Here is a 24,322-nt window from a genome sequence, read left to right as displayed (position 1 = left end):
AACGACTGACACTTAAACAAGTACATTCAAATCTCTCAAGACTGAATACCTCGACATGGATTTATAAGGAAAAAATTAATCAAAACAATATTGCAATAAAGCATTAAAAAAAAAGCAAAAAGACTATCACAGCCACTAACTCACAGCAAACTGTCAAGACCAAATGCAGATTACAGGAAGTGACGTAAAGCAACGTACAGCTAGACAGACAACGAGAGGGTGCACTGCCCTCTATCTGTCTTTATAAGGAGTCTTGTCACAGGGTCTGCTTGTAAAATACACTGTACTCTGCGAAAAAAGCGGTGTTTTTTTTGTTTTTTTTCCACGAGTTAAAGCGAAGGAAGGAGACGGAAGTAACCCGGTAGTGTTGTCGCCGTGAGAGCCGCGTCACCAGGGCTCGGAGGGAAGCGGTGCTGGAGCCGACAGTTCTCTCTTCTCCAGCTGGTACATGACAAACAGAAGACCCGTGACTGCACCCTGACACGGTCCAGCCGCGGACTCCTCTCTGCTACAGAGAAGCTCCAGGACAAGAAGCCCACGGGCGACATTTCTTTTTTTTTTTCCTCCAACTTGTGTTGACAGACAAGACTTAGGGAAACACATGAAAGCCAGCGGCGGACGTGCAGGCAGCTCCAGAGCCACCGTGTCACAACATAGCGATGTGCTCTGAATGGGATATCGGAGGAAACGGCTACATTAGCTAGCGAGCTAGCGACCCAGCCGGGATGTGAAGCTGCCGCCCGAGGATGAGAAGGGCACGCAAGAGGTGAGTGTTCCCGAGCCTGAGCCTCCTGTCCCCGGCCCGCCGCCACAGGCACACACCGGTGCCCCCGGAGCTGGGCTGACAGGCCAGTTGCCACGGCAACACGGCGGTACTGCCCGCTCTTTAGTCACTTAAATCCGGCTTAAATCCAATTAGAAGAGTGTTAACCGTGTTGTGGTCCTAGGTACTGCTCCACTGGAGCTTTCCATCGTCTGAGAAAATGGCAGAGTGTAGAAACAAACCAGTGTAGTTGATATTATCTTCTGTGTATGATATGATGGGGGAAGAGAAACTAGAACTGCTCTTCCATGTTCCTCAGTAATAACCTTTGCTTAACTTCAGAAAAGATGTTTCTATGGACGTTTAAACAAACCACTTGTGTCAAGTCATCACATGACCGTTCAAAATCTTCTAGAAGATACAAGTTTGAGATGCTTTAGAGATTGTTTTTGAACCATTACCTTATAGGCTGAATAGTTATTTTTATCAATCATGTCAATGGCATCTGTGTCAATATAGTCGATAACTCTTAAGAATGTTAACAGTTGGCAAGGGATGTGCACATGGTTTAAAGTGTCTGTCCCAGGACTGGAACGGTTATTTTACTTACAGCAAGCATTGAGGAAACAGGATTCAATGAATACTTGTGGAAAAAAGGGGGAGAGGTTTGCAGTATAAGAGATGTTAGTCTAGGTTTCAAACTTTCCTCGTCCGTTTCCTTCATATTCCAGTGGTTGAGCACACCAGCAGTGAATGTGAATTTAATCATAACCTCAGCTGGTAAATCTGTCTACATGTCTTGTGGCGACTGTTCCATTACCAGGGGTTAAGGGTCACAAACGTAGTGCCTGCAGACGCCAAAGGAGTAGCCCTTGGACCTATTCTAAATTTTTATTTAATACATCTTGTGTTTCCTTTTCTGTCGCCAAATTGTTGAAGAATCAAAATTGTGATTCCTGAATTGGAGGAATATTATTTGCATATGTATTAAGTAATTAAGTGTGTGACAAGCTGATGGAAACTAATGATGGCAGTTGCCAAAATGTTGGGGACCCCTGCTTTGAGTGTATCGGTTCAGGAAAGTACCTGTAACAGTTTATACAAATACAATATCACTGATCTCTTGATGTCCGTCTTTTTCTATCTCAGTGGACCCAAGTATTTGTGCTTGTATTCATTGTTAACCAAAGTAGAGTAAACGTATATCAAACTTTATCATCATTTATTCCACAACTCTACTATACTCTTCTATTAGAAAAATTCCTTTTGGCGGGTAAAATATTCATAACTCTGTTACCATGTAACTAGTTCAACCATCCATCAATAGAAAATAAGACACTTCAGTAAAGGGAATTGCGAAATATAATTAATATTTAGTGCCAAGCTGGAAGCACATGTCTAGTGTTTTATCTTGCAAGCCTAATACTCTTGCCACTCAGGGTGTCTATATTTATCATCTGTAATTAGTTAAGCTTCTCTAGTGCCTAAGCTTCATCCACTCAACCACAACCATATTCATAATTCTTTTTCTACACACCAGACACAAGTGAAGATGGACAGATAGTTTTGCAGTAGTCGGACCTTGAATCTAAACACAAGGCTACTTTTTTCACCACACGTATTGTTGGTTTAGAAAACCTTACAGTCCGACTGAGTCATAAGAAGATTTCTTAAGGTAAGCTCAAGGTGTTCTTCGACATTGCAGCAAGTTCTTTAATCATAACTTTGGTAAATAGTTGTCGTTGTTTATTTCACTTTACATACATTTGAACAACATATTTATCCCTTTCTTGTTATTGTTATTGTCTATGTTACTATTGTTTATGATGTTACATTGCTATCGTTGTTTAATGTTGTGGTCACATAGATTTATTTCACCTTTAGAGCCAGTTTTTTTTTTGTTTAGCCAATCTGGTTCGGGGTACAGAAATGTACATTATCTACTTACTCAAACATAATGTATACTTTTGATCCAACCCTGTGTTGGTCCTTTAAATCCAATTACTGAGATGATAATGTTATGTTCAGTTCTGAATCCAAAACCTTCTATGGTATATTGCTTTTGTTGTCTTCAGTAAACTCAATGACATAAAGTTTGATTTTTTGTTCACTTATTACTTGTTATGTAAAGGGGGGAGATCATTGTTACAAACATCCTTTTATGGAAATGTCACTGTTTGTAATGAAAGTATAGCTAGAATAATGTGTGTAACTCAACACTTTTGAGGCTATTTACTATCACATTGTTAACATGTTATCTTGTAACGTTGAGCTGGTGGTTTCACTATCAGATGTTGCAAGTTTCTGCCGTACAGTGTTTCTAAGAAGATGGAGATTAATCTCTTGTTGTAGTTTTTAAAATCCCTTAATATAACAAGAGAATGTTAAAAACACATAATATTCATGTTAACTGTCATTTATGTTATATAGTTATCATGTGATTTATTTCTCATGTGAAGGTCTCTACGTCCTACCCTGGAGTTCTTTACACAGTACAGACTGTTGTTTTGTTGTTGTTTTTGTTTCTTATTCATGCTTGACACTAAAGGCTTTAAAGAAAGGAATTATAATAGAGGATAACACTAATATAAACCAAGCTTTGTCTGATAGTTGGCTTAAACATATATGTTCTAAACATCTTTTTTTGTGGTGTGGGACACACTTTCTTTGAATTTGGTAGTTTTTCATTACTTTTTACAAAAAATAATAGGTAATGGGTTTTCAAAATAAACAGTTACACACAAATCCAACACAATCCATTCCCTCCCTTTACAAAAACCAAATAATAATGACTTTGTTGTCAGGATGCTCCTCGGTTGTTTTTTATTTAGTTTAATGTATACAGCTTTATTATGGTGACATTTATCCTTTTTGTGTACAGGTTTGCAGTCCATGGTTATAGGTTTTGTTGAAAAATGTGATCAGAATGAATACATGTTTTATAAACTAAACCATTTTCCACAGGACTAGGTAAAAGAAAAATCATAGAAATGTTTCTGTTCCAAAGATATCAACTGTCTTGCTCCAATTATTTCAGAGAATTGTGTGGAAGATTCAACATATTCTAACTAATTAATTATCAACACGTTGGACTCATGATTTATCCTTTAGAAAGTGCCTTTACTATATTGAACAAATCTGTTAAATAAGAACTCTATAAAAATCGTATCGACTTTGAAGTAAATTTAAATGGGGACAGTCATTTTCTATTTCATTCTATTTGAACTTCCATTGACTAATCACAATGAGGACACATTTCTTAAATCTGCACCAATAAATAAACCTTTTGTCAAGTTATCATTGCTTTTCTTTTCTTTCAGAATGATGGCCAGAGGATAACATCCAAGGAGCAGCATTCCCTCAACCCCAAGTGACCCTTGTCTATCCATTTAATTTCTTTCATGTGAACCCTTTGAGCACCCCTGGTGAACTTCTTTAAGTCATGTCGTCTCTTATCCAAGCAGTTTTGTGAGGCTTAACTTGGACGTTGGATCTAATGAATTTTAGATTGGAAGGAAGTTTGGTCACTGCAGTAGGAAATTATGGTTGAATTCTAGACCTTTGCCCTCTCTAGCACCATCACCCGGCTCCTTACATCGCCTAAAATTCTGTTCCCTTCCAGCCTCATTGGGCCATGGTTCGAAAGAAAGGTTCTCTAATATTATGTGGTGCTTTTCTATTCGTCGCTTGGAATGCTCTGCTTCTACTCTACCTTTGGGGTCGACCCCCAATTGGCCGGCTTACAGAAAGAGGTGGCGTGGAACCAGGAGGAAAAGAGGAATGGGGTAAGAGGAGTCAAATGAACCTGGCGGGCGAAGTGATCAAGCTGGCAGAGGAAGTAGAAGTTCAACTTGAGGCCCAGAAAAAACTGCTGAAGCAGATCGAAAACAACAGGGCGGTGTGGGCCAAACGGAAGGACGTGGAGAAACGAGAGACGAATGAGAATGGATTGGAAGCGGCAGTAGTACATCAGCCGATCAAACCTGCGGTGAAAGACAATCTGGGCGACCATGTCCCGGCCACCGATGATCTTCAGAAGACGACCGCTCCAATAACTTTGATCATGGACAAACAAAGTGAAGTGAAAACCGATGCTTTCCATGAGACCAAGAAAGTGTCAACATCTGCCCCACCAGATGTGGTCATTCCCATTCTGGTCATTGCATGTGACCGGGTGACGGTAAAGAGAAGCCTCGACAGACTGATCCAGTACCGAACCTCTCCGGAGGCGCACCCCATCATCGTCAGCCAGGACTGTGGCCACGCTGAGACGGCCCGCGTCATTGGCTCGTACGGGCAACAAGTCACTCACATAAAGCAGCCTGACCTGTCCGACATCAGAGTCAGACCGGAGCACAGGAAGTTCCAGGGTTACTACAAGATAGCCAGACATTACCGCTGGGCACTGAACCAAGTGTTCAGGACTTTCTCACAGTCTACCGTGGTCATAGTGGAGGACGACCTTGAGGTGAGTTGCCCCTTGCTCTGAGATGCATGCTTGTTTTTATCTGGGAAAAGTCCAGTTTGGTAATGATTTATGGCGTTGGTGTATTAGCTTGCAACCATTCTGTTTTAGGAAGCCATGATTTCATGAAGTGACTGCAAGGATAATGAAAATGTATATACATCTACATGTTTAACAGCAGTGCACAAATTAGATGCAATAATTCCTGGAAGAAGATGGAACTTTTTATTCTAAATGCTCATTGAATTAAATGAGACTTGACCAACAAGTGGCTAACTACCACTTTTCTTGTTATGTTTTAAGTCATATATGTATAAAAAATATAAACATGTCTTCATCCTACCATATTTATCACACAAACTTGTGACATGCTGGAGGTGCCGTCGCTCACAACTATGACTCTGTGCTGTTTAGGTGTCGCTGGACTTCTTCGAGTATTTCCGGGCCTTGTACCCGATCCTGCGGGCTGACCCTTCCCTGTGGTGCGTTTCCGCATGGAACGACAATGGCAGAGACGCTTTGGTGGATCCATCTAAAGCGGACCTGCTCCACAGAACGGACTTCTTCCCTGGTCTGGGCTGGATGCTGCTTAGGGAGATGTGGGATGAATTGGAACCAAAGTGGCCCTCTGCATTTTGGGACGACTGGATGCGCCAACCCGAACAACGCAAGGACCGTTCCTGCATCCGGCCTGAAATCTCTAGAACTATGACTTTTGGCCGTAAAGGTGTTAGTTTAGGTCAATTCTTTGACCAGTACCTGCGCTACATTAAGCTAAACACTGAGTTTGTGCCTTTCACCAAACATGATTTGTCTTACTTGCTCCGAGAGAACTACGATGACACGTATGTCAAGAAGGTTTACAGTGCACCACAGGTGAAGATCGAGGACCTGCAGCAAAGTGGACATTTACGAGGAACTGGCCCATACCGGGTCCAGTACACGACTCGAGAGAGTTTTAAAGTATTTTCTAGGAATCTGGGTGTTATGGATGATTTGAAGTCAGGGGTCCCGCGAACGGGCTACAGGGGGATCGTCAGTTTCCTCCACCGAGGCCGTAGAGTGTTCTTGGCTCCACCTGAGGGTTGGACACGGTATGACACCACGTGGAGCTGAAGATCTCCTCCTGTTCTGCAGGGTGACCTGTGCTGAAGTGTAAGAGGGTATAAACCCCCTCAGACCAAAGAACCAGTGAAGGTTCTGGAAGTGAAGTTTGGCGGTCCAGCGTAGTTGGCTGGACATTGTAGATACGATGTGAAGGAAGCAAGCGTAGTGGTCAGAGACTCCAATCGAAGGAAGACAGAGAGCCGATACTTAATGAAGGAAACGCCCTAAACCTCTGGAAGGAGAAGTTGATGGTGCAATAATGAGAAGAGAAATCTTGCTTGTGACTGCTGCTTAATGTCCATAATCACTGAGCAAACCAGACCTCTGGTGAGTGGTCCCACGTATCAGTCTGCTTCAAACACATGACTAACGCTCTAGAACCTGAGGAGAAACCATTGAAACATGTGCCGTTAACATTCCTCCCAGAGTATTCTGTTCTCCTATGGGGTGCTCACACCGAGCACAACAAGCAATGGGTTTACACATGAAGTCAGTGCAGAGTCACTATTAGTGCCACAAACAGTCCTATCACCATATGTAAGCTGGGCAACCCAGCCTTGGTAAAATGTCATTTGTGGTACCAAGTGCTCGAATTTAAAATTCTGAAATTCGTTTTAAGAGTTATAAAGAGTCGTGCATCAACCAATCAGAGCCCAGATTTTAGGGGGACGTATGCAGAGACTTAAAAGAAGAGGATGTAAACTCTGCCTCCTCTGGGACCTTCTGGGTCTTTTTTGTGTTATGTCCACATTAGATAAGGTATGTTGCTGCTCCGATCAGCCATTTTAATTCTCAACTGGTATGAACCCTGTAGATAGACCTTCTTAGAGAGATGGCAGGAAGTTGTTCTCTTACCAGAAAAGTGCAACCAGACGTGGTGTGAATACACCAACGCATTTAAACTATCTATCTTGCAATTCCAGATGTTCCTCCTTTGGCCAGTAGATACCAGGATGAGATATTATTTGTCTAATCTTTAGCCAACAACAGGCTTTTCCCTATTCAATGCTTATCTAACCTTTATCAGATCTTTAATGCCCCTAGCATGCACAACACTTGACAAGAAACATACTCTGGGACTAAAACAATGCCCACTTCTCCTTCATTGATCCACATTAAAACACATTCAAGCCCTAAAACAAATGCCCTGTTGGTTCACTTTCAAACAAATGTAAACAGCTGAAACGTTGCCGCTCTGTCTCCTTCTTTATGATCCGAAACTTTCTTCAATCTATTGGAATTATTTGAACATCTTTCCTTTTAATTTAATTTTATGCAGCAATTGTGTTTTTTATTATAAGACATTTGAACTCAATTGTAAGATTGTTAAGTTCACTTTACAGTGGCAAATATTTTCAGAATATTGTTTTGAGCAGACTGAAACTGAGACCTCTGGCCAAAGCTGCACTAATGATTCATTTGCGACATCAAGGATTTTCATTTTGACGTCAATGATCTCTGTTGAGTTTTGAGAGAATGTACTCTACATGTGAAGGTGAGGTCATTACCAACTGAAGTATTTAACTCTGCTGAGTGATTCTTATTCTTGAAGAACCATCGATTGTCTGAGCTTTTGGTCTCTGAAGAAGACTGGATCGAGATGCAGTGTCATCATCCACACGTGTGAAAAAATACCACTGCCTGATGTGTTTATAACTTTAATACATTTCAATAAACAACTATTTTGATATCGGTCTTTGGTGCCATTTCTCTCTTTCTGATGGTCATTGGTTCTTTTTTGTTTAAATAGCATCTGTGCTTTCACTGATTTGTTGACCTTTTTCTCTTTATGCAGCCAAGAAACGGATCACAAAGGAATGCAACTAATAAAGTCAAACTTCATAAAGTTTTTTTAGTACCGTACAATGGATTAACAACACTATAAATTCTTGTAATTTAAAAAGGAACATTTCCCACCATCATTCACAACTTGGCTGTCTTGTTGACAGGTTATTTTTTGGATATTTTCCACCAACTTTGGCTTATTTAACCTGTTTTTTTTCTTTTTGTTTTGTTCTGTTAGGCATGGGCAGGTTTTGTTTATTTTCAGCTGGATTTGGCACATTTCAATAAAGTGAAGGTTAAGTGTGACGATCTTTTCATAACAATGTGTGGAACATCTCTAAACCACATTAACACATTATGTTGTTCCTAAGAATATTATAACTTTCTTTAAACAATGGAAATGTAATTACCAAACAAACAGTTAACTAGCAGTGAAATCCAACCCAAATCATTGCGTGCAAGCACACACATGTGCTGTGTAAACACAATTGAACAGTACAATCTGTGCTCCCAATTTTCCTCACATCCCATCATCACAAACTGATTTTCAAAATATAAATGGACCTCTCTGTTTGAATATTTTCAAATAAAGTATTACAGAGATGGATCCAAGAACAGATCAATTTTAATAAAAGGCCTCTCGAAAAACAAAAAAATATAAAGCTTGAGCAGATGAGCCGGTCAGGAGTCCTCCTTCTCCTGGTACCTGAAACACAAACATTACAGTCAGCATGGAAAAAGTCCAGGGAGGAGGGATGTGACCGAAGTACCTGCAGTGTGTGCAGGTAAAGAAGACCGTCTGGCCCTCATCAGCTGATCTCATCTGTCTGGTATGGTAAATCATCCCTTCTTTGTTGCAGCGTGAACAGCGTCTTTCGATCTGAAAAACAAAGAGAATGATTAGGAGTCTCTGCAGATAAAACCTTACATGACATAATGAAGTATGGCGCTCCCTTAGAATACCTTTATGTTTTGATAGGATAAGTGAACCAGTTGAAACTGCCAGGAGATTGAAGTATGTTAACTATGCCCCCTTTGATCAATAAACAATTTGTGATCTTAGTTTATTATTGTAAGTTGTATACCTTTTTTCCAAATAAAAGTGCAGGAAAAAAGAGATCAGGACAAACTCACTAATAAAGACAGTTTGAGCATCAATTTACATTGTATCACATAGTTTCTATGTTCTAAAAGACATTTATTACATTTTTATTTTCTGAACATCTAAGAGCCCATATTAAACAACAATTTCTTTTTCTATGCATTTATGGAAGTAAAACGGTTATCTTTGTCAGAAGACAACTGTGTATTTGTCTGTGCTTCTATAAAAATAAGAAAGAATAAGGCTGAGATTCATCTTACCAGAGGGCCATTCATCTCAGACTCCTCAGCATCGTCCAGAGCCACCGTAGATTTCTCCACTGGGTTAAAAACTATGGTCGAGCGGATCTCTTGACTTGCAAATCCTTGATAAAAAACAGAAGAATCCCTTCAATAAGTATGACATGTGACATATGCTGATGGCAGAGGTAAAAAAGACAATACCTGCTACAGGTATCTTAAAGGGGCAGCGTGGGCAGGAGATGGCGTTTTGCAATGCAGGGAGGGGAAGAACACTTCCACACTCGGGGCAGAAGTTAGGATCACCACCAAAACACAACATAACTGTGAAAACAAAAGGCATGCTAACAAAGTTGTAACACACAATTCTGGGATATCTAAATACATGCTGTTGCCTGAAAGTTTTTAGGAATAAACGAAATACATTCAAATTGAAATAATGATCACGGTCGTTTATTCTTGAGCATCCCCAGTCAGATAAACTCTTTGTTAATATTTAAAATTCAAATTTTAAGAACTTGAAGAGCGTGCTATGTTATTAATTCTCCTTTATATGTAAGAATATATCCATACAAATGTGACGACCGTCAAACATATTGAGTTAAGCTGTAAACCCAGTAACATACATACCTGTAAAAAATGATGCAAAAAACTGTTATAGAAAATAATGTATTAAACGACGCCTCTCACGCTTGTTTTTCTTCTTCTTCTTCGTGCTTTATGACGTATGGCAACAACTTTTTGGGGCATTACCGCCTCCGACTGGTAAAGTGTGGTACGGGATCTTGAACTATTTTAATAAAAATATACAAAATAAAAAAGCCAATGCGAAATAAGACATATACGTTTTTCTTATGACAAAAACCCTTTAATTATAATATTATTATCCATTTCTTTGTATGAAAATGTGCATCTTCCTAATTCAATTATTTTATATGTTTTAGGTCAATTTAACCTGGGAAGCGACACGAGCAGTTTCATATCGTACTACTATAAAAAAAGAAGAAAAGGATGTCGATAATAAAAATATATTTACATATATATATATAAAAGAAAGAGAGAACAAAACGGAAATGACGTTTATTCCGTAAACCCGGAAACAACAGCATAGATGTTGCCGAAGTACTGATGCAGGTTGTTGTCTGTTGTTAATTTTTCGCTTTGTTTTATTCTCCTTTTCTGGTATTTTTTAAACGTGTTGATTGAGATTATAGCGACCCAGTATCACCGTATTTTTTTAAATCATTTTTCTCCTTGTCATGTGTCCACCCAACATAGACGTTAGTTCTCTATCTTGATATATTATTCTGTAGACAACCTTACTCTCTGTTAGTAACAGTAAACAACAGTATAGTCACTAATAATTACCAAACCAGTATTACGTGTTCATATGAGAGAAGAGTGTAACTTCATATTGTCATTTCATTGATGGTCTGTCTTTTCCAACAGTGATCATGAAGCTACGTATCCAGCTGCAGTGCAAGAACTTGCACGAGTACCTCAGAGAGCTTAGCCCAGAGATTTTGGACAGATTATACAATCATCCTGCAACATGCCTTGCTGTGTACAGGTGAGTTTTTTCGAAAGATATATGTGAGCAACTCCTTTTTTTGTTTTGTTTTTTGTTTTTTACAGAGAGCTTCCAGCTCTGGCCAAGACATATGCATTAAGGATGATTTTCCTGGATCAGCCTCTTCCCCAGGCAGCCATTGCATTGTGGGTGAAAAAGGATGGCCAGAGGTGAATACTGATTCAAATTATTCTATATGATAGTTATTTTTTTATTCTTCCATTGTTTACCCATGCTGATTAAAATACAACAATATCTGAAAATATCCTAATTGAATTGATTTAATTTGCTTTGTTGTCGTTTTAATTCACAGCAGAATAATCAAAGTGATTGATGTGAAATTGTTTAACATTTTCTAAACGGAATTAAAATAAAGTATAGTTATCTTCAAAATCCTGCACATTCAGAGCTATTCATGGTCAGGCTCCTCCTTACTCGGGCTCTGAGGTCTGTGGATCAGAATCTACTGATGGTTCCACGCACACGGTTCAGGACCAGAGGAGAGAAATCCTTCCAGGCTGTTGCTCCTAAGCTTTGGAACGATCTTCCTCTCTATTTGTGTTTGATGGATCTACTGACTCCTTCAAGAGACATCTTTAGATGTTTTTATTTGTTCAGGCTTTTCCTCCTGTTGTGTTATCAGTTTTATCTTGACCTTTAAAGTATATACTTTATTGAATATTGTTTTGATTGTTTAAGCGCTTTGTGACCCTGGTCTGGAAAAGCGCTTTACAAATGAAAATGACTTACTTACTTACATTGGTGATCATGAATGTTGATGGCTGTGTGGTCACTCTTTGCAGGGATCACGATGAGTGCATGTCAGTGTTTGCCGGCCTGCGCCTCTGGCACAGTCAGCAGCTGCAGGGGGGTCTGCAGGGATACATTCTAAATCCTGTTTTCAAAGAAAACCTGAGGATCGCACTCTTTGGAGGGTATGTTAAGTACATTTATGAAATGATTAGAATTAAAATCACAGAAAATGCATAATAGTAACCTTATTAAGATGTAAATACCTGAATAACTATTTAAATATGTGTTTTTGCTTATCTTAAGATGCCGGAAGCTTTGCCTTGTTACTTCGTTTTAGACACACAGTTTGCAGAATGTGAAAAATAGTCTACTTTACCTACTGAAACCATACAAAACTTGGATCTTTATTTTCATTTATTAAAAACTGTGTAAATGTGTTTCTGTTATGTTAACATCCAAGTAAATACAGTTCACATTGATTCAGTATAATGATCTTTGACATCATAAGGTAAACTTCCTCTGGCAAGTTGTGATTTAAGAGACATTTTCATCTTCAGAGCTAAAGTTTGGGCTGAAGAAATGGCCAATTTGGGACCAGATCGACACGCCCGGGACATCGACAGTCTGGACCGTTATGCAATGGAGCGCTGGGAGGTGATCCTGCACTTCATGGTGGGTTCTCCGAGCGCCGCCGTCAGCCAGGACTTGGCTCAGCTGCTGATTCAAGCAGGTCTAATGAAAAGGTATGAAAACGACCCCAAATCATTGAACCTTATTGTTGTTGTACCATTACCACTGTTTTAATGACAGTGCATCCTAGTGTGAATTGTTTTCATGTAAATATCCCATGATTTATGCATATAAGTATATTTTTTAAATATACATAATAATAATAATTGCATAAATACACCATAATTTAGGGATAGAGTTCAGTGGAGTGTGAGAAAAGAGTTTCTAAAAGGGATGAGCAAAATTTCAAAGCCAGACTGCACCAGAAGCCAGGGAAAGAGTTTGGTCGGATGGAGGGATGTGTTCGCAAGAGTGTGTTTTCAATAGTGTGTAATGTAGAATATTGAGGAAAATCTGTCCTTAACAAAGTTGCCATTAAGCTGATATAGTACATTCATTTGTTTCAGTTCCCTAAAGTAAGTGAGAATTATGGCTCTTGGCTTTGATGCATTATTCGGAAAAACAACTACCAAGGTTGAGGGATGGATGAAGGCACATTGTATTTTGAAGGGGCAGTTGGTGCTGTGTAGGGAAATAATTAATTATTATTACTAATTATTAATGATCGTTAAGGAGTTTACATTCGAACCCTGTCTGTATATGTGTGCGACAGTGAGCCTGGGGAGGCTCCCTGCATCACCTCAGCTGGGTTTCAGTTCCTTCTGCTGGACACGGCCTCTCAGCTGTGGTACTTCACCCTGCAGTACCTCAAAACTGCTCAGGTAAGTTTGTTTCAATGCATACATGTATATATATTTCTTATTTGTTATTCACATTGTTGTGGCAGGAATGGCTTTTCACAAATTTGGCACCTATTGTGTGACTTAAAATTAACTAAAAGTCTGTTATATATAAATATGACATTTCATTGATGTTTTATAGTTTTAATCGTTCTGTTGTCCTGCAGTCCAGGGGAATGGATCTGGTGGAGATTTTGTCCTTTTTATTCCAGCTGAGTTTCTCCACTCTAGGCAGAGTGAGTGAATGTTATTTATGTCAGAGTTAGTTTTTAATGAAGGTTGAGTTCTCAAACACTTTGTGTTTTTTTTTACGTGCAGGATTACTCAGTGGAAGGAATGAGTGAGTCCTTGTTAAATGTTCTGCAGCATCTGCGGGAGTTTGGCCTTGTGTTCAAGAGGAAGGTACGGACATAAAACTGTCCTCATGATCTTTTTACAAGAATTAGGAATGGACAGTCAAACAAGTTAAAAATGTCTCTATCTTACAGAGGAATTCAAGGCGCTACTACCCCACCAGACTAGCTATCAATCTGGCTGCAGGGGTGACGACCGACTCTCCAGCTCCTTCATCTGGTCTTGGCTCTGCTGGTGCTGAGAACACATCTTATATCGTGGTGGAGACCAACTATCGGATCTATGCTCACACAGGTTGGTTGTAATGCATGTGCTTATGCGGGTGGGCTTTCTTGAAAAGGTAAACTAATGCTGGTCTTGTTTCCCCAGACTCTGAACTTCAGATTGCTCTTGTTGCTCTCTTCAGCGAGATGCTGTATCGACTGTCCAATGTGGTGGTGGCTCAGGTCACCAGAGAGTCCGTGCAGCAGGCCATCGCCAACGGAATCACAGCTCAACAGGTACTTGGTAGATGCATGGATGTAGCTCTGGGTACTGGCCAAGCTCCTGGTTCCTGGTGATCCATGCTAAATCTAACAAATAATATTTCCAGATTATTCACTTCCTGAGAACCCGCGCACATCCTATTATGCTGCAGCAGGTATCTGAGCGCATTGTTTTTGCATCATCCCTGACATCAGTAAATTGACTTTTTGGTTTCCTGTCCTGTTAGAAACCAGTGCTTCCCCCGACTGTCACTGATCAGATCAGACTGTGGGAGCTAGAGAGAGATCGACTGCAGTTCACGGAGGGTAAGATGACTCGATGCTTTTGTAACTTGGGTGGATTTGCTGGTTATTCTTAGAATATTGAAGTTCATATATATATATATATATTTTTTTTTTCATACATACTTTTCAAAAGTACATAGTTGGTGCAGTCAACATTTGCAACCTAACTGTGCACACAGTGCAACAAGGTTTTGCTTAAATAATGATAAACATGCAAAAACATCATAAAACTTTACAATATTATAATATTACTATTAATATTTTCATTTTCATAGATTATGAGCTGGCTGTGTTATTTGTTTCTATTTGAACAAACTTGTGATAGCTCAGTCATTTGGGAGAGTAAAGAAAAATGACTTGTCTCTATGGTCTCTATGGATAATAACGTTCTTTTTAAATCTGTGATATCTTCCAGGCGTTCTCTACAACCAATTCCTTTCCCAAGCCGACTTTGAGGTCCTACGTGACAGAGCGCAGGTTTGTTTTTTTTCTTTATAAAAAAATCCAACCTGGGTAACCGCAGAAATTGAACGGTAGTTCTCATCACATGGATGGTATGTTTGGAGGGTTGTACAGGCGGTGGTCATATCCATGCTTCTCTTGGGCCTTCACCCACCATCTCCACTATAATGAGGGGAAATTTGCAAGCAGATGCACAGAAATGTTTTATCATGTTAAAGCCTCTAATCCTAATACATGTTGAGTTATATCACTGTAAGTAAGTGTCTTTCTCTGGTGCCTAAATTGAGTCTACAAATGCTGGAGAGAATCTGATTTGACTTTTATATATTTACACAATGAAGCAAAGTGTGTAACCACAGTTGTACTGTTGTGTTTCAGAGTCTGGACTGTCTCGTGTGGCAGGACCCATCCAACAGAGTGTTGATCGTCACAAATCAGGGTCACAGCGAGGTCAAGCGGTTTTGGAAACGACAACGAACCCATTAACTACCTGGCAAAAAAAAATCCATTCTATAGTATTTTTCACACGCTGTATTTTTATTAAATTGTGTCCGAATGACCCATGATGCCTCTTTTCTTCATTTCAATTGTGAGTCCATTTTGTACATTATAAGAATATAATATTTGTGGCAATTAATACATGTGATGTAACACAAACAACAGAATCTTTTTTTATTTTCATTCTCAGACCAAACCATGAACAACATATTGCTCTGAATATATCTTCTAATGTGTGTTTGGGACAAAAATATATCCTGCTATAAATAATCATTCAAAGGAATCACTGGTTGAATTTCCTGCAGCGCTCCCTTTGTATTATCTGTTAGACATCACATCATTTTATTATTTTGTTGTAATAAACTCAGGTGAAAAAGTTCATAAATTTAAATTAAAAAACATTAAAAAAGGTAAATCATCAAGAGGGATTCAAATCCAGATTCAAGTTTATTTTAAAAAAATGAAGACAATCTAAATACTTTTTTTTTAAACTTATTAAGAATCACTTAAAAAATAAAATATATTTTCATAAGAAATGATCGTTTTATTGGCCTTTTTGGGGTGAAAAATATTCATTCGGTGGTCCAACAAATCGTGAAATTGATTAGACTATAAAATATGATTGTTAATTTGATTTAATATTTATGACGAATAAATAACGCATGACAGCACAAACAACATTATCTCTGGCAGCTATTGTTGGGTCCAAGTGTCCTGGACGATGATGCTGTCATGAGGCGCCTGGTGACCGTATAAAGCTCGTCCTCGTCGCATTCGTGTCAGAATCGAGACACAACTTCGATCATGTCTCTTCCTAACGCGCTGCTCTCCTGCGACATATTGATACTTTATCCATGTATTTAGTCAAGAGTCGCTCCAGACACCGCGGTTGATGTACGGGCCGCCGATGGAGCCGGGGACGCCGCGTGAAACCGTGCCCCGCGGAGACGCTCCATCCGCGGCCGCGCTGCAGGAGGACAGCCGCGGAGAGGGGGCGGCAGGCGGGGGTGGGATGCTGAGGCGAGAGGGGGTCGCGATGGCAGCTCCGGCTGCGGATGCTGTGGATTCTCAGGAAACGATGAAGCCTCAGAATAAAGACGGAGGTAAATACGAGGAGGAGTTGGATCCGAGAATCCAGGTAAATGTTTTTTGTTTTAATAATATTTATCACGTTAAATGGGGAGATGCGTGAACGCTGCTGCTCTCTAGTGGAGACGAACATTCTTGTAAAAATGGAGTGTATTCTTTGTAAGAACCGGTAACTGAACGCCGGGATGTTAGTGGGATATTGGACGGATTTTCGCTTCCGCGTCTTCCTTCTCTTACGTCCCAGAGAAGTAAAGTCAATGTAATGGTTGTTGTCTTCTACCTCTTCACCACTAGAGGGAGCTGGAGCACCTGAACCAGGCCAGCAATGACATCAACAAACTGGAGCTTCAGCTGGATGTGAGACGCTATTTATTCTCTTTTTCTGTCTCATAAAGAGCTTGTAAGTTAATTTTTACTTCAACAATTCAGCTCTGAAGTCGGGAGTGTTTCTTTTTGAAAAGGGCCGTATTTGATCAAGATAAATCGAGTGGGGGCCAAATGTGAACTGTGACATCTTACCAAGAGTTATCTCATCCAGAAGCTCTTCACAAAAGAATTGGGATCAACACTTAGTTACTTGTGTTAGAAGTTTTATTTTTATTTTTTTTTAAGTTCAACTCTCTGGTTAAATAATGGAGATTATGATGGACCTTGCAGAACACATTTGGACATGCCTGCCCTAACTAAGCTCTTCTGTCACCATTGTTGGAACTATTTGGAAAAGTTGAGCTTCAGTGAATCACTCTCAGTTATAGCCTTGAAAGAAATGTGGATATTGGATAAAACTGTGAACACTCAAATAGAAATTGGAGGAAAACCTATACATGTATAATTTTTAACTGTCGATTGTTGTTAATATACAGGTTTAAATAAAAAATGTTCTGTGACAATCAAATGCCAACAGAAGAAAATGAACATAAAAAAGTTGACTTTCAATCATTGACAGATAAAGAACAAAAAGCTATAGACTGTGAGAAAAACTGTGTGAAAAAAGCCAATACAAAAAGATAATTTACAATTTACACCCAAGTCAATATGTTTTTCAAGCTTTCCTTGAATATTTGAGTTGTCTCTACTGTACCCCATGAATGGTTGACCTGCTGACGGGAGTCAGATGTTAAGCAGTCACATGACTTGTCTTGTGACACTTACAGGATGCACGCTCCAGCTACAGGAGAATTCTCACGGACGCCACCCGGAGTCTGAATGCTCTGACCTCTCAGCTCGGGACCTGCATTGACAAAGCCAGGCCATATTATGAAGCACGCAGACTTGCCAAAGAGGCAAGTGGTTCCTTTTCTGTGGTCTCTCTCTCTGCCTTTACATTATGACCACTTTCTTAAGAGGGTTTAGGTCAGAGGTTTAATGTTGGCGTTATATTCACAGACCGACAGTACGATAAAAAAATGGACAAGAATCAATACGATACATATCACGATACACGGCCAGGATATATTTATAGTATTGTCTGAGTACTTGGCTCTGTTGTTGCAGAATTTACTAACCACATCACCGTTGACAAAGTCGTAACTATATTCCTTTGTTTTAAAACCAAAATATGTCCAAACATTAGCTTTAAAAGCTGCTGGAGTCGACTGAATCTTCTTGTCCTGAGTCCTCAACGGGATCTTGCGAAATTCTATTGTTCCTTTAGCTAGAGAGGACGGAATGACTGCTGCCATCTGGCGGTCGGAAGTTCAATTGCAACACTAGAATGAACAAAAATATTATGTATAATGTATAATGTAAATATTAAAAATCCAATTATTCTAATTTACACACACTATTGAAATATAAACCAGAAAATAACTATTATAATGTAAAAAAACAAAATATATAGAAATAATACAGTGTTGTTTAATTTGCGACACGTATGTAGTACAAAAAAACGCTATATATCACTGTATTGGTGTAGTACATTTTTTCTATAAACTACTAACAGAAATAAGTTGACGGAGCATATCAGTAGTACTACACACCCTTCTGTTAAAATTTGATTGATGACTTTGATGACCTTGATGACCCCTCCTTCCCCCTAGGGCCCCTCCCCTGGTACCACTAACTGTCAAAATTTGATTGATGACCCATCCTCCTATGGCCCCGCCCCTGGTACCTCTAACTGTCAAAATGTGATTGATGATCGGCGCTGAATGTGGGACTTCTGAATGTTCGCTCCATTACAAATAAATTCTTTACTCTTAATGATCTTTTAGAGTTAAGAGTTAATTTGGATTTCTTATGTCTTTCTGAGATTTGGAAGAGAGAGGAAGAGTTTATTCATCTGAACGAACTCTGTCCAGTAGGGAGCGCTGTCCTGGGGAAGCCTCGCCTCTCTGGTCGTGGGGGTGGTCTTGCTACAGTTTTTAGAGAGAGTTGTTCTTGCAAAGTGATTCAGACACAGGAATTCACTTCTCTTGAGTCTCAGATGATCTTTGTTTGTTTGGTTCTACAAGACCTTTCTATTGTGTGTCAATCTACCGCCCACCTGGTACTGCGATGGTGTTCTTGAAAGACTTTAGTGACTTTTTATCTTCCATTATCCAAATGGAATCTGAACTTATTCTTGGAGACTTTAATCTTCATGTTGATGACGTCACATCTTGCTCTATTAAAGAACTTTTAACTTTAACAGAAGCCTTTAATTTTGAGCAACATGTTTCTGAACCCACTAATCAAAAAGGCCACACTTTAGACTTAGTTTTTACTCTTGGCCTGGACATTTCTAATGTATCTGTACATGATGTCCATCTGAGTGATAATTCTCTTGTCTTGTTTAACCTGGACTTCATCCCTGAACCTAAGCCTTTGAAAGTTAGGTCTCAGAGACGCGTAATCTCAGCCGATACTGCAGACAGTTTTTCTGCTATGTTTGACCGTCTTTCCTTTGATGACTGCCCAAACGTGGACAGTTTGATTCACTGAAATCTGAAAATTCAGAAAAACCGTTGCCCTTGGACTAATGAAGATCTCCTGAGTCTGAAGAGACTTTGTTGAAAGACTGAGCGTCTCTGGAAGTCCACTAAACTTGAGGTGCACAGACTTCACCTCAGGGATCTGATGTCTTCTTACAATGAGATGGTGGAAACTGCTAGATCTGATTACATCAGAAAACTGGTAGCAGTAAATAAGAAAAACCCCCAAGTGTTGTTTGACACGATTAATTCTCTCGTGTCTCCTGCTCCTCAAATCACGCCTGTCTTCTGTGAAGCTGACAGCAATGCATTGTTGAGATTTTTCATTGACAAAATTAAATTGAAAATCTCTCCCCCTTTGTTTGGAACCCCTACTGTCTCTGAGCCCCTCTCCTCCTCTTGGTCTTCCTTCAGTGCTGTATCTTTGGGTGATATTTCGGCACTAGTGAACAAGATGAAACCCTCCTCTTGCTCAGATGACGTCCTTCCTTGTAGGCTTTTTATCAAAGTATTTGATGTTATTGGCCCCTGGGTTAACAATATGGTGAACCTATCCCTTTCCACAGGGGTTTTTCCCTATGCATTTAAACATGCCATTGTGGAGCCTCTGCTCAAAAAGCCAGGCTTAGACCCAACTGACCTCAGTAATTTCAGGCCTATTTCTAAGCTCCCTTTCTTGTCCAAGATCTTGGAGAAGGTGGTGTCTGAGCAGCTGTCTTTGTTCCTGGATCAGAGCGACATCCATGAGAAGTTACAGTCTGGCTTCTGTAAACATCACTCTACAGAGACAGCCTTACTGGAAGTGTCCAGTAAGTCCTCTTGGATCTGCCCTCAGCTTTTGACACAGTTGATCACCAGATCCCGCTGAGAAGACTGAGGGATGAAGTGGGACTGTCTGGGTCTGTGTTACAATGGTTCTCATCATACCTATCTGGGCGCAGTTTTAGTGTATCTGCCAATCAAATGAGGTCTGAATCGGCAGATCTGTTGTGTGGAGTCCCTCAAGGTTCTGTTCTGGGTCCTTTATTGTTTTTGCTCTACTTGATTCCCCTCAGTAAAATCATTCAGAGATTTCCTGATGTTTCTTATCACATTTTTGCTGATGACATCCAGCTCTACTGCTCTTTTGATCCAACTGAGCCCCAGAGTCTGAACAGCTTAGTCAATTGTTTGCTAGAAATCAAACAATGGCTGAGTGAAAACACTTTGCAGCTAAATGTGGACAAAACTGAAACTCTGGTTAATGCTCCTGATGATAAGGTTCCAGGGTTGAGTCAGTACTTGGGTGACTAAGGTCAGTCTGTCAAACTGAGCCTGACACCCCAGCTCGGGCTCTGAGGTCTGTGGATCAGAATCTACTGATGGTTCCTAGCACACGGTTCAAGACCAGCTCCTAAGCTTTGGAACGATCTTCCTCTCTCTTTGCGCTTGATGGAGTCTACTGCCGACTTTTAGCTTCCACCGTTATAGGATTCATGGTCAGAGTCATCTAGCTCTCATTTTCACCAAAGCATTGCAAAAGAGTATTAGGGGTAAAAATGTGTTGGATTTCTACACCCCTTAATTTATGGGTTTATGCCACTTTGATATCAAATCGATATCCAAATGAAATCATAGGAACAATCATGGAAGAATTGTCCGGAGAACACGAGGAATTTAAAAAGGAGCTAGCACTAGCTAGCTATTGGGATAGCCTGGGATGAGTGACTGGATACGGGTTGCGGAACCGGTGAGTTGACTTCTCTCCCGGCTGCGACTCAACCACCGTTTTTGGACAGCATTTGACATCGTCGCCCTTAAATTGAAAAGTTTTTCATGCATGAGTAATTTTTCGAAGCTCTTGGCAAGACCTGAATTGCAGGATTTGAAAAGTGGAAGTTATGATTCAGAGTCTAATCCTACCCGTCAGCGAGGACCCACTGACTGCGACACACGGCAACAGTCGATATAGACTCAATAACACGTTTTTTTTTTCAAAAACTCAAGTTGCCTGATGCAATGGCTGTGAATATTAAAAAAATGGTCAGCCGGAACAAAAGGATATATCAAGGTCATCAAAGTCATCAATCAAATTTTGACAGAAGGGTGTGTAGTACTACTCTCTCATATTGTCAATCACTGACTGCTCCACCTTTTTTATCAGGACAAATGTTTTTATTTTAGCAATTTTATGGGAACTACAACCCAGAAGGTGAACGTTTTATACCAATATAAGGCATGTAGTCATAGTGTTCTTCCTGATAGTCTTCTGTATGTTCTGGATCAAATGTGATGTCTGTCATCTATTACTACAATATCAAACCTGTTCAGTTTTCTACTTTGACATACTTTTGTCTTGGCTCAGGCCCAACACGAGACTCAGAGAGCAGCCCTGAGGTACGAGCGGGCCGTGTCCATGCATACTGCTGCCAGGGAGATGGTGTACGTGGCTGAACAGGGACTTCTGGCGGATCGCAACACCATGGACCCAACCTGGCAGGAGATGCTCAACCATGCCACTGCTAAGGTGTGTGGAAACATGGTGTCTCGTGTAGAAAAAGGAGGGTTCATTGACCCACATATAGGTACACATATGATACAATAACGTTCTGATGGATACTTTATTTTCTGTTTATCCTGGGAAGTAATTGTAATTATATTGTATAAAACATTTCTGTGTTTGGTTTGCTCTGGTGTCAGGTGAACGAGGCTGAGGAAGAGCGTCTTCACAGCGAACACGAGCACCAAAGAGTCACGCAACTTTGTCAGGAGGCCGAAGCTTCTGTCCAGTCGCTCCAGAAATCTCTCAAGAAGGTCATCCTCAAATCCAAACCCTACTTCGAGCTCAAGGCTCAGTTCAACCAGATTCTTGAGGCAAGTTTTCTCAACTTCATCATATTATCAGTTGAAATCAAATCAATCTTGAAGTCTACACACTACATGAATGACGTTCTCCAGCAGTCTAATATAATAGCTTTAATACTAAAGTATGTTTTTCTTTAACATTTTATTAATTAAGATCTTTTTTCGCTTTTGAAATATAAACAAAATGACGAAGCAGAACGAAAGAGGAAGCAGAGGTGGCTGAGTCAGGCTGGTACCCTCAGAAAGGGCAGTGCTTGGACAGCAGCAGAGAAGGAGCAGGACAGTGGGTCAGAGGTCATGAAGAATAAAATAAGTCAAACATCCGTAACTCAGTCAAAACAACTCTGTAGCAAAAGTTAAACACATGATGTACGCAGCTGCTGACAAATTTGAAACTTTTTGAATATAGAAATAAATAAGTAAGTAATAAGAAATACAGGGAAGATGGAAAAAAAGAGGTTGGAAGAAGTTGACTTCTTTAGATGTTTTTAGAAAAACCTGTTCTCCATGTCTTTTCATTTTTGGCCTCTGAGTCTTAAGTATCGTTCGAAATCTGACGTGGCGATGGAGGAAGAGCTGCAAGATCCCAATAATTTATTTATTACATTTTTGTGTATTATCTTTTGTGCACTAGGCCCAAAAACAAATGTGTTTGTGGTATTCCTTGTGTTGTCTCTGGGTCAAGGTGAACGACCTCCATCACTGCATATGTATTTCTGAAAGCCAGGGAGGTCGTTCTTATTGACCCAGAGACGACACAAGGGGTTAAAGAAAAGATCTCAAGAATTATTTTTAATCAAACCTTCAATTTTATTTGAAATATCTTAAGAAGTTATTGTCAAGATCTCAATATGTATTTGACCTTATTGAGATCTTTCTGAACTTCTCACGCTCTTTTTATCTTTCTATGGAATCTCTGAATTTCATGTCCAAAAATCTAAGATTGTACTTTGAAATGTGTTGAACAGGAACATAAAGCCAAAGTGGTGCAGTTGGAAGAGCAGGTCGCGAAGGTGAAAACCCGTTATTCAGTAGCTCTACGGAACCTTGAGCAGATCAGTGAGCAGATCCATGCTCAGCGAGGTCAGGCCCGGGTCACCAGAGACCGGCACGTGGCCTGTGTCGGGCGCAGCTCCCCGGTCGGTGCCGAGGCCGAGGTGGGAGAGTCCGCGGGGAGTTCCACCGGCACCTGCGAGGCGGTCAGCGGGGTGGAGAAGGACTGGGCCGACGGGGAGAAGACCAGGCTCTGGGTGGAGCGGCACAGGGAGAACGGCTGGGGTCAAAGAGAGCGGCTGGAGGTTCAGCGCTCCATCTCCGACTGCATCTCCATCGTCAGCCTGCAGACCATCGCTTCGGACCTGCAGAGGTGTGACTCCGTGGAGCACCTGGGCGACCTCAGCGAGAGTGGGAGTGTGAGGGAGCAGGAGTGGGCTCGCTACAGGAGGAGGAGGCCCAGACCCGCAAGTAGGGTGGAGGCCAGTGAAACTACTCGACAGGAACAGGAACAGGAAACGTGGGGCAAAAACAAGGGGCAAAACATTTTCAAGCAATTTCACAGAAGTGCTACCCTCTGATCCTCAGCAGAGAAGGTGCATGAGGGTGAATGTGTGGAGAAACATCTCGTCCTTTATGCAACACTCTGATGACCTACTAATAAAAATACTGTAACAGAATTGACCCACCGTTCACCTGAACATACACACTGAGTGAAGTGAAATACTGTACTTGAGGTGTGTGTGATCAGTCAACCTGAGCAGAGCTTTTATTTATTGACATTGTAAATTATTGTCATCGAAATGATTGATTATAACTGTAAATAATATGAGTTATTAAAATATTTTTGAATGCAAAAAACTGTCTTGTCTATTTGTGAGAGTGGCATCTATTTCCACTTAACTTCATGGGTGATAAACTACACTATTACCTTCATGCCCACCATTTGTTTTTAAATACAATATTTTAATCCTTCTGTCACAGATAATGTCATTAAAAAAAAGGAGTCCTGAAAGCTGATGAGTTCCAGGTGTATGCAGGTGATGACACTGAAGATTTCTTTGTAAGAATGTGACAAAAATAACTTCAAGTTGAGGATTTCTGCCCAACACTTGGTTGGTACGACTTTCTTAACTTGTTATTTTTC

The 24,322-nt window shown here is 40.3% G+C and overlaps 4 protein-coding genes across 5 annotated transcripts; 3 read left to right on the top strand and 1 right to left on the bottom strand.

Annotated features, from left to right (window-relative positions):
* The first annotated feature begins 245 nt into the window (after positions 1 to 245).
* mgat1b (alpha-1,3-mannosyl-glycoprotein 2-beta-N-acetylglucosaminyltransferase b) lies at positions 246 to 8,023 on the top strand. Its single transcript, XM_087787443.1, has 3 exons — positions 246 to 766; positions 4,084 to 5,231; positions 5,643 to 8,023. Exons 2-3 carry the CDS (start codon positions 4,398 to 4,400, stop codon positions 6,342 to 6,344), a joined length of 1,536 nt encoding a protein of 511 aa, XP_087643569.1. The 5' UTR covers positions 246 to 766; positions 4,084 to 4,397; the 3' UTR covers positions 6,345 to 8,023.
* polr1h (RNA polymerase I subunit H) lies at positions 7,980 to 10,177 on the bottom strand. Its single transcript, XM_087787444.1, has 5 exons — positions 10,092 to 10,177; positions 9,666 to 9,785; positions 9,483 to 9,586; positions 8,891 to 9,000; positions 7,980 to 8,826 (listed from the first exon to the last, which is right to left on the bottom strand). The coding sequence occupies exons 2-5, from the start codon at positions 9,781 to 9,783 to the stop codon at positions 8,802 to 8,804; spliced, it is 357 nt and encodes a 118-aa protein (XP_087643570.1). The 5' UTR covers positions 9,784 to 9,785; positions 10,092 to 10,177; the 3' UTR covers positions 7,980 to 8,801.
* A 382-nt stretch (positions 10,178 to 10,559) lies between these two features.
* On the top strand, positions 10,560 to 15,400 carry gtf2h4 (general transcription factor IIH, polypeptide 4). 2 transcript variants are annotated; one of them, XM_087785909.1, is made up of 14 exons: positions 10,560 to 10,595; positions 10,911 to 11,031; positions 11,097 to 11,201; positions 11,835 to 11,966; positions 12,342 to 12,527; positions 13,127 to 13,235; positions 13,421 to 13,489; positions 13,572 to 13,655; positions 13,742 to 13,901; positions 13,977 to 14,107; positions 14,200 to 14,247; positions 14,320 to 14,398; positions 14,793 to 14,854; positions 15,218 to 15,400. In XM_087785909.1, exons 2-14 carry the CDS (start codon positions 10,916 to 10,918, stop codon positions 15,323 to 15,325), a joined length of 1,389 nt encoding a protein of 462 aa, XP_087642035.1. In that variant the 5' UTR covers positions 10,560 to 10,595; positions 10,911 to 10,915; the 3' UTR covers positions 15,326 to 15,400. The 2 variants fall into 2 exon arrangements, with proteins under 2 accessions (XP_087642035.1, XP_087642036.1); XM_087785910.1 differs by lacking the exon at positions 10,560 to 10,595 and adding an exon at positions 10,668 to 10,741.
* Positions 15,401 to 15,970: 570 nt separating this feature from the next.
* On the top strand, positions 15,971 to 24,036 carry sh3bp5lb (SH3-binding domain protein 5-like, b). Its single transcript, XM_087785908.1, has 6 exons — positions 15,971 to 16,475; positions 16,721 to 16,783; positions 17,581 to 17,709; positions 21,683 to 21,844; positions 22,018 to 22,191; positions 23,151 to 24,036. Exons 1-6 carry the CDS (start codon positions 16,230 to 16,232, stop codon positions 23,754 to 23,756), a joined length of 1,380 nt encoding a protein of 459 aa, XP_087642034.1. The 5' UTR covers positions 15,971 to 16,229; the 3' UTR covers positions 23,757 to 24,036.
* The last annotated feature ends 286 nt before the right edge of the window (positions 24,037 to 24,322 follow it).

The sequence above is a fragment of the Callionymus lyra genome, chromosome 3 (genome assembly GCF_982586985.1).
Source record: "Callionymus lyra chromosome 3, fCalLyr1.hap1.1, whole genome shotgun sequence".
In the NCBI taxonomy this organism is placed as follows: domain Eukaryota; kingdom Metazoa; phylum Chordata; class Actinopteri; order Syngnathiformes; family Callionymidae; genus Callionymus; species Callionymus lyra.
Note: the sequence above shows the minus strand (reverse complement) of the source record. Positions and strands in the feature narration are given on the sequence as shown.

Bases quoted from the DNA above. Each gene is read 5' to 3' on its own strand.
- mgat1b (XM_087787443.1), top strand. From the start codon at position 4,398: ATGGTTCGAAAGAAAGGTTCTCTAATATTATGTGGTGCTTTTCTATTC. The intron at 5,232-5,642 runs GTGAGTTGCCCC...TGTGCTGTTTAG, and splicing joins TAGTGGAGGACGACCTTGAG to GTGTCGCTGGACTTCTTCGA.
- polr1h (XM_087787444.1), bottom strand. From the start codon at position 9,783: ATGTTGTGTTTTGGTGGTGATCCTAACTTCTGCCCCGAGTGTGGAAGT. The intron at 9,001-9,482 runs GTAAGATGAATC...TTTGTTTTTCAG, and splicing joins CTGAGATGAATGGCCCTCTG to ATCGAAAGACGCTGTTCACG. The intron at 8,827-8,890 runs GTACTTCGGTCA...TTTGTGTTTCAG, and splicing joins TTTACCTGCACACACTGCAG to GTACCAGGAGAAGGAGGACT.
- gtf2h4 (XM_087785909.1), top strand. From the start codon at position 10,916: ATGAAGCTACGTATCCAGCTGCAGTGCAAGAACTTGCACGAGTACCTC. The intron at 14,108-14,199 runs GTACTTGGTAGA...TAATATTTCCAG, and splicing joins ACGGAATCACAGCTCAACAG to ATTATTCACTTCCTGAGAAC. The intron at 14,855-15,217 runs GTTTGTTTTTTT...GTTGTGTTTCAG, and splicing joins TCCTACGTGACAGAGCGCAG to AGTCTGGACTGTCTCGTGTG.
- sh3bp5lb (XM_087785908.1), top strand. From the start codon at position 16,230: ATGTACGGGCCGCCGATGGAGCCGGGGACGCCGCGTGAAACCGTGCCC. The intron at 16,476-16,720 runs GTAAATGTTTTT...CTTCACCACTAG, and splicing joins AGTTGGATCCGAGAATCCAG to AGGGAGCTGGAGCACCTGAA. The intron at 16,784-17,580 runs GTGAGACGCTAT...TGACACTTACAG, and splicing joins AACTGGAGCTTCAGCTGGAT to GATGCACGCTCCAGCTACAG.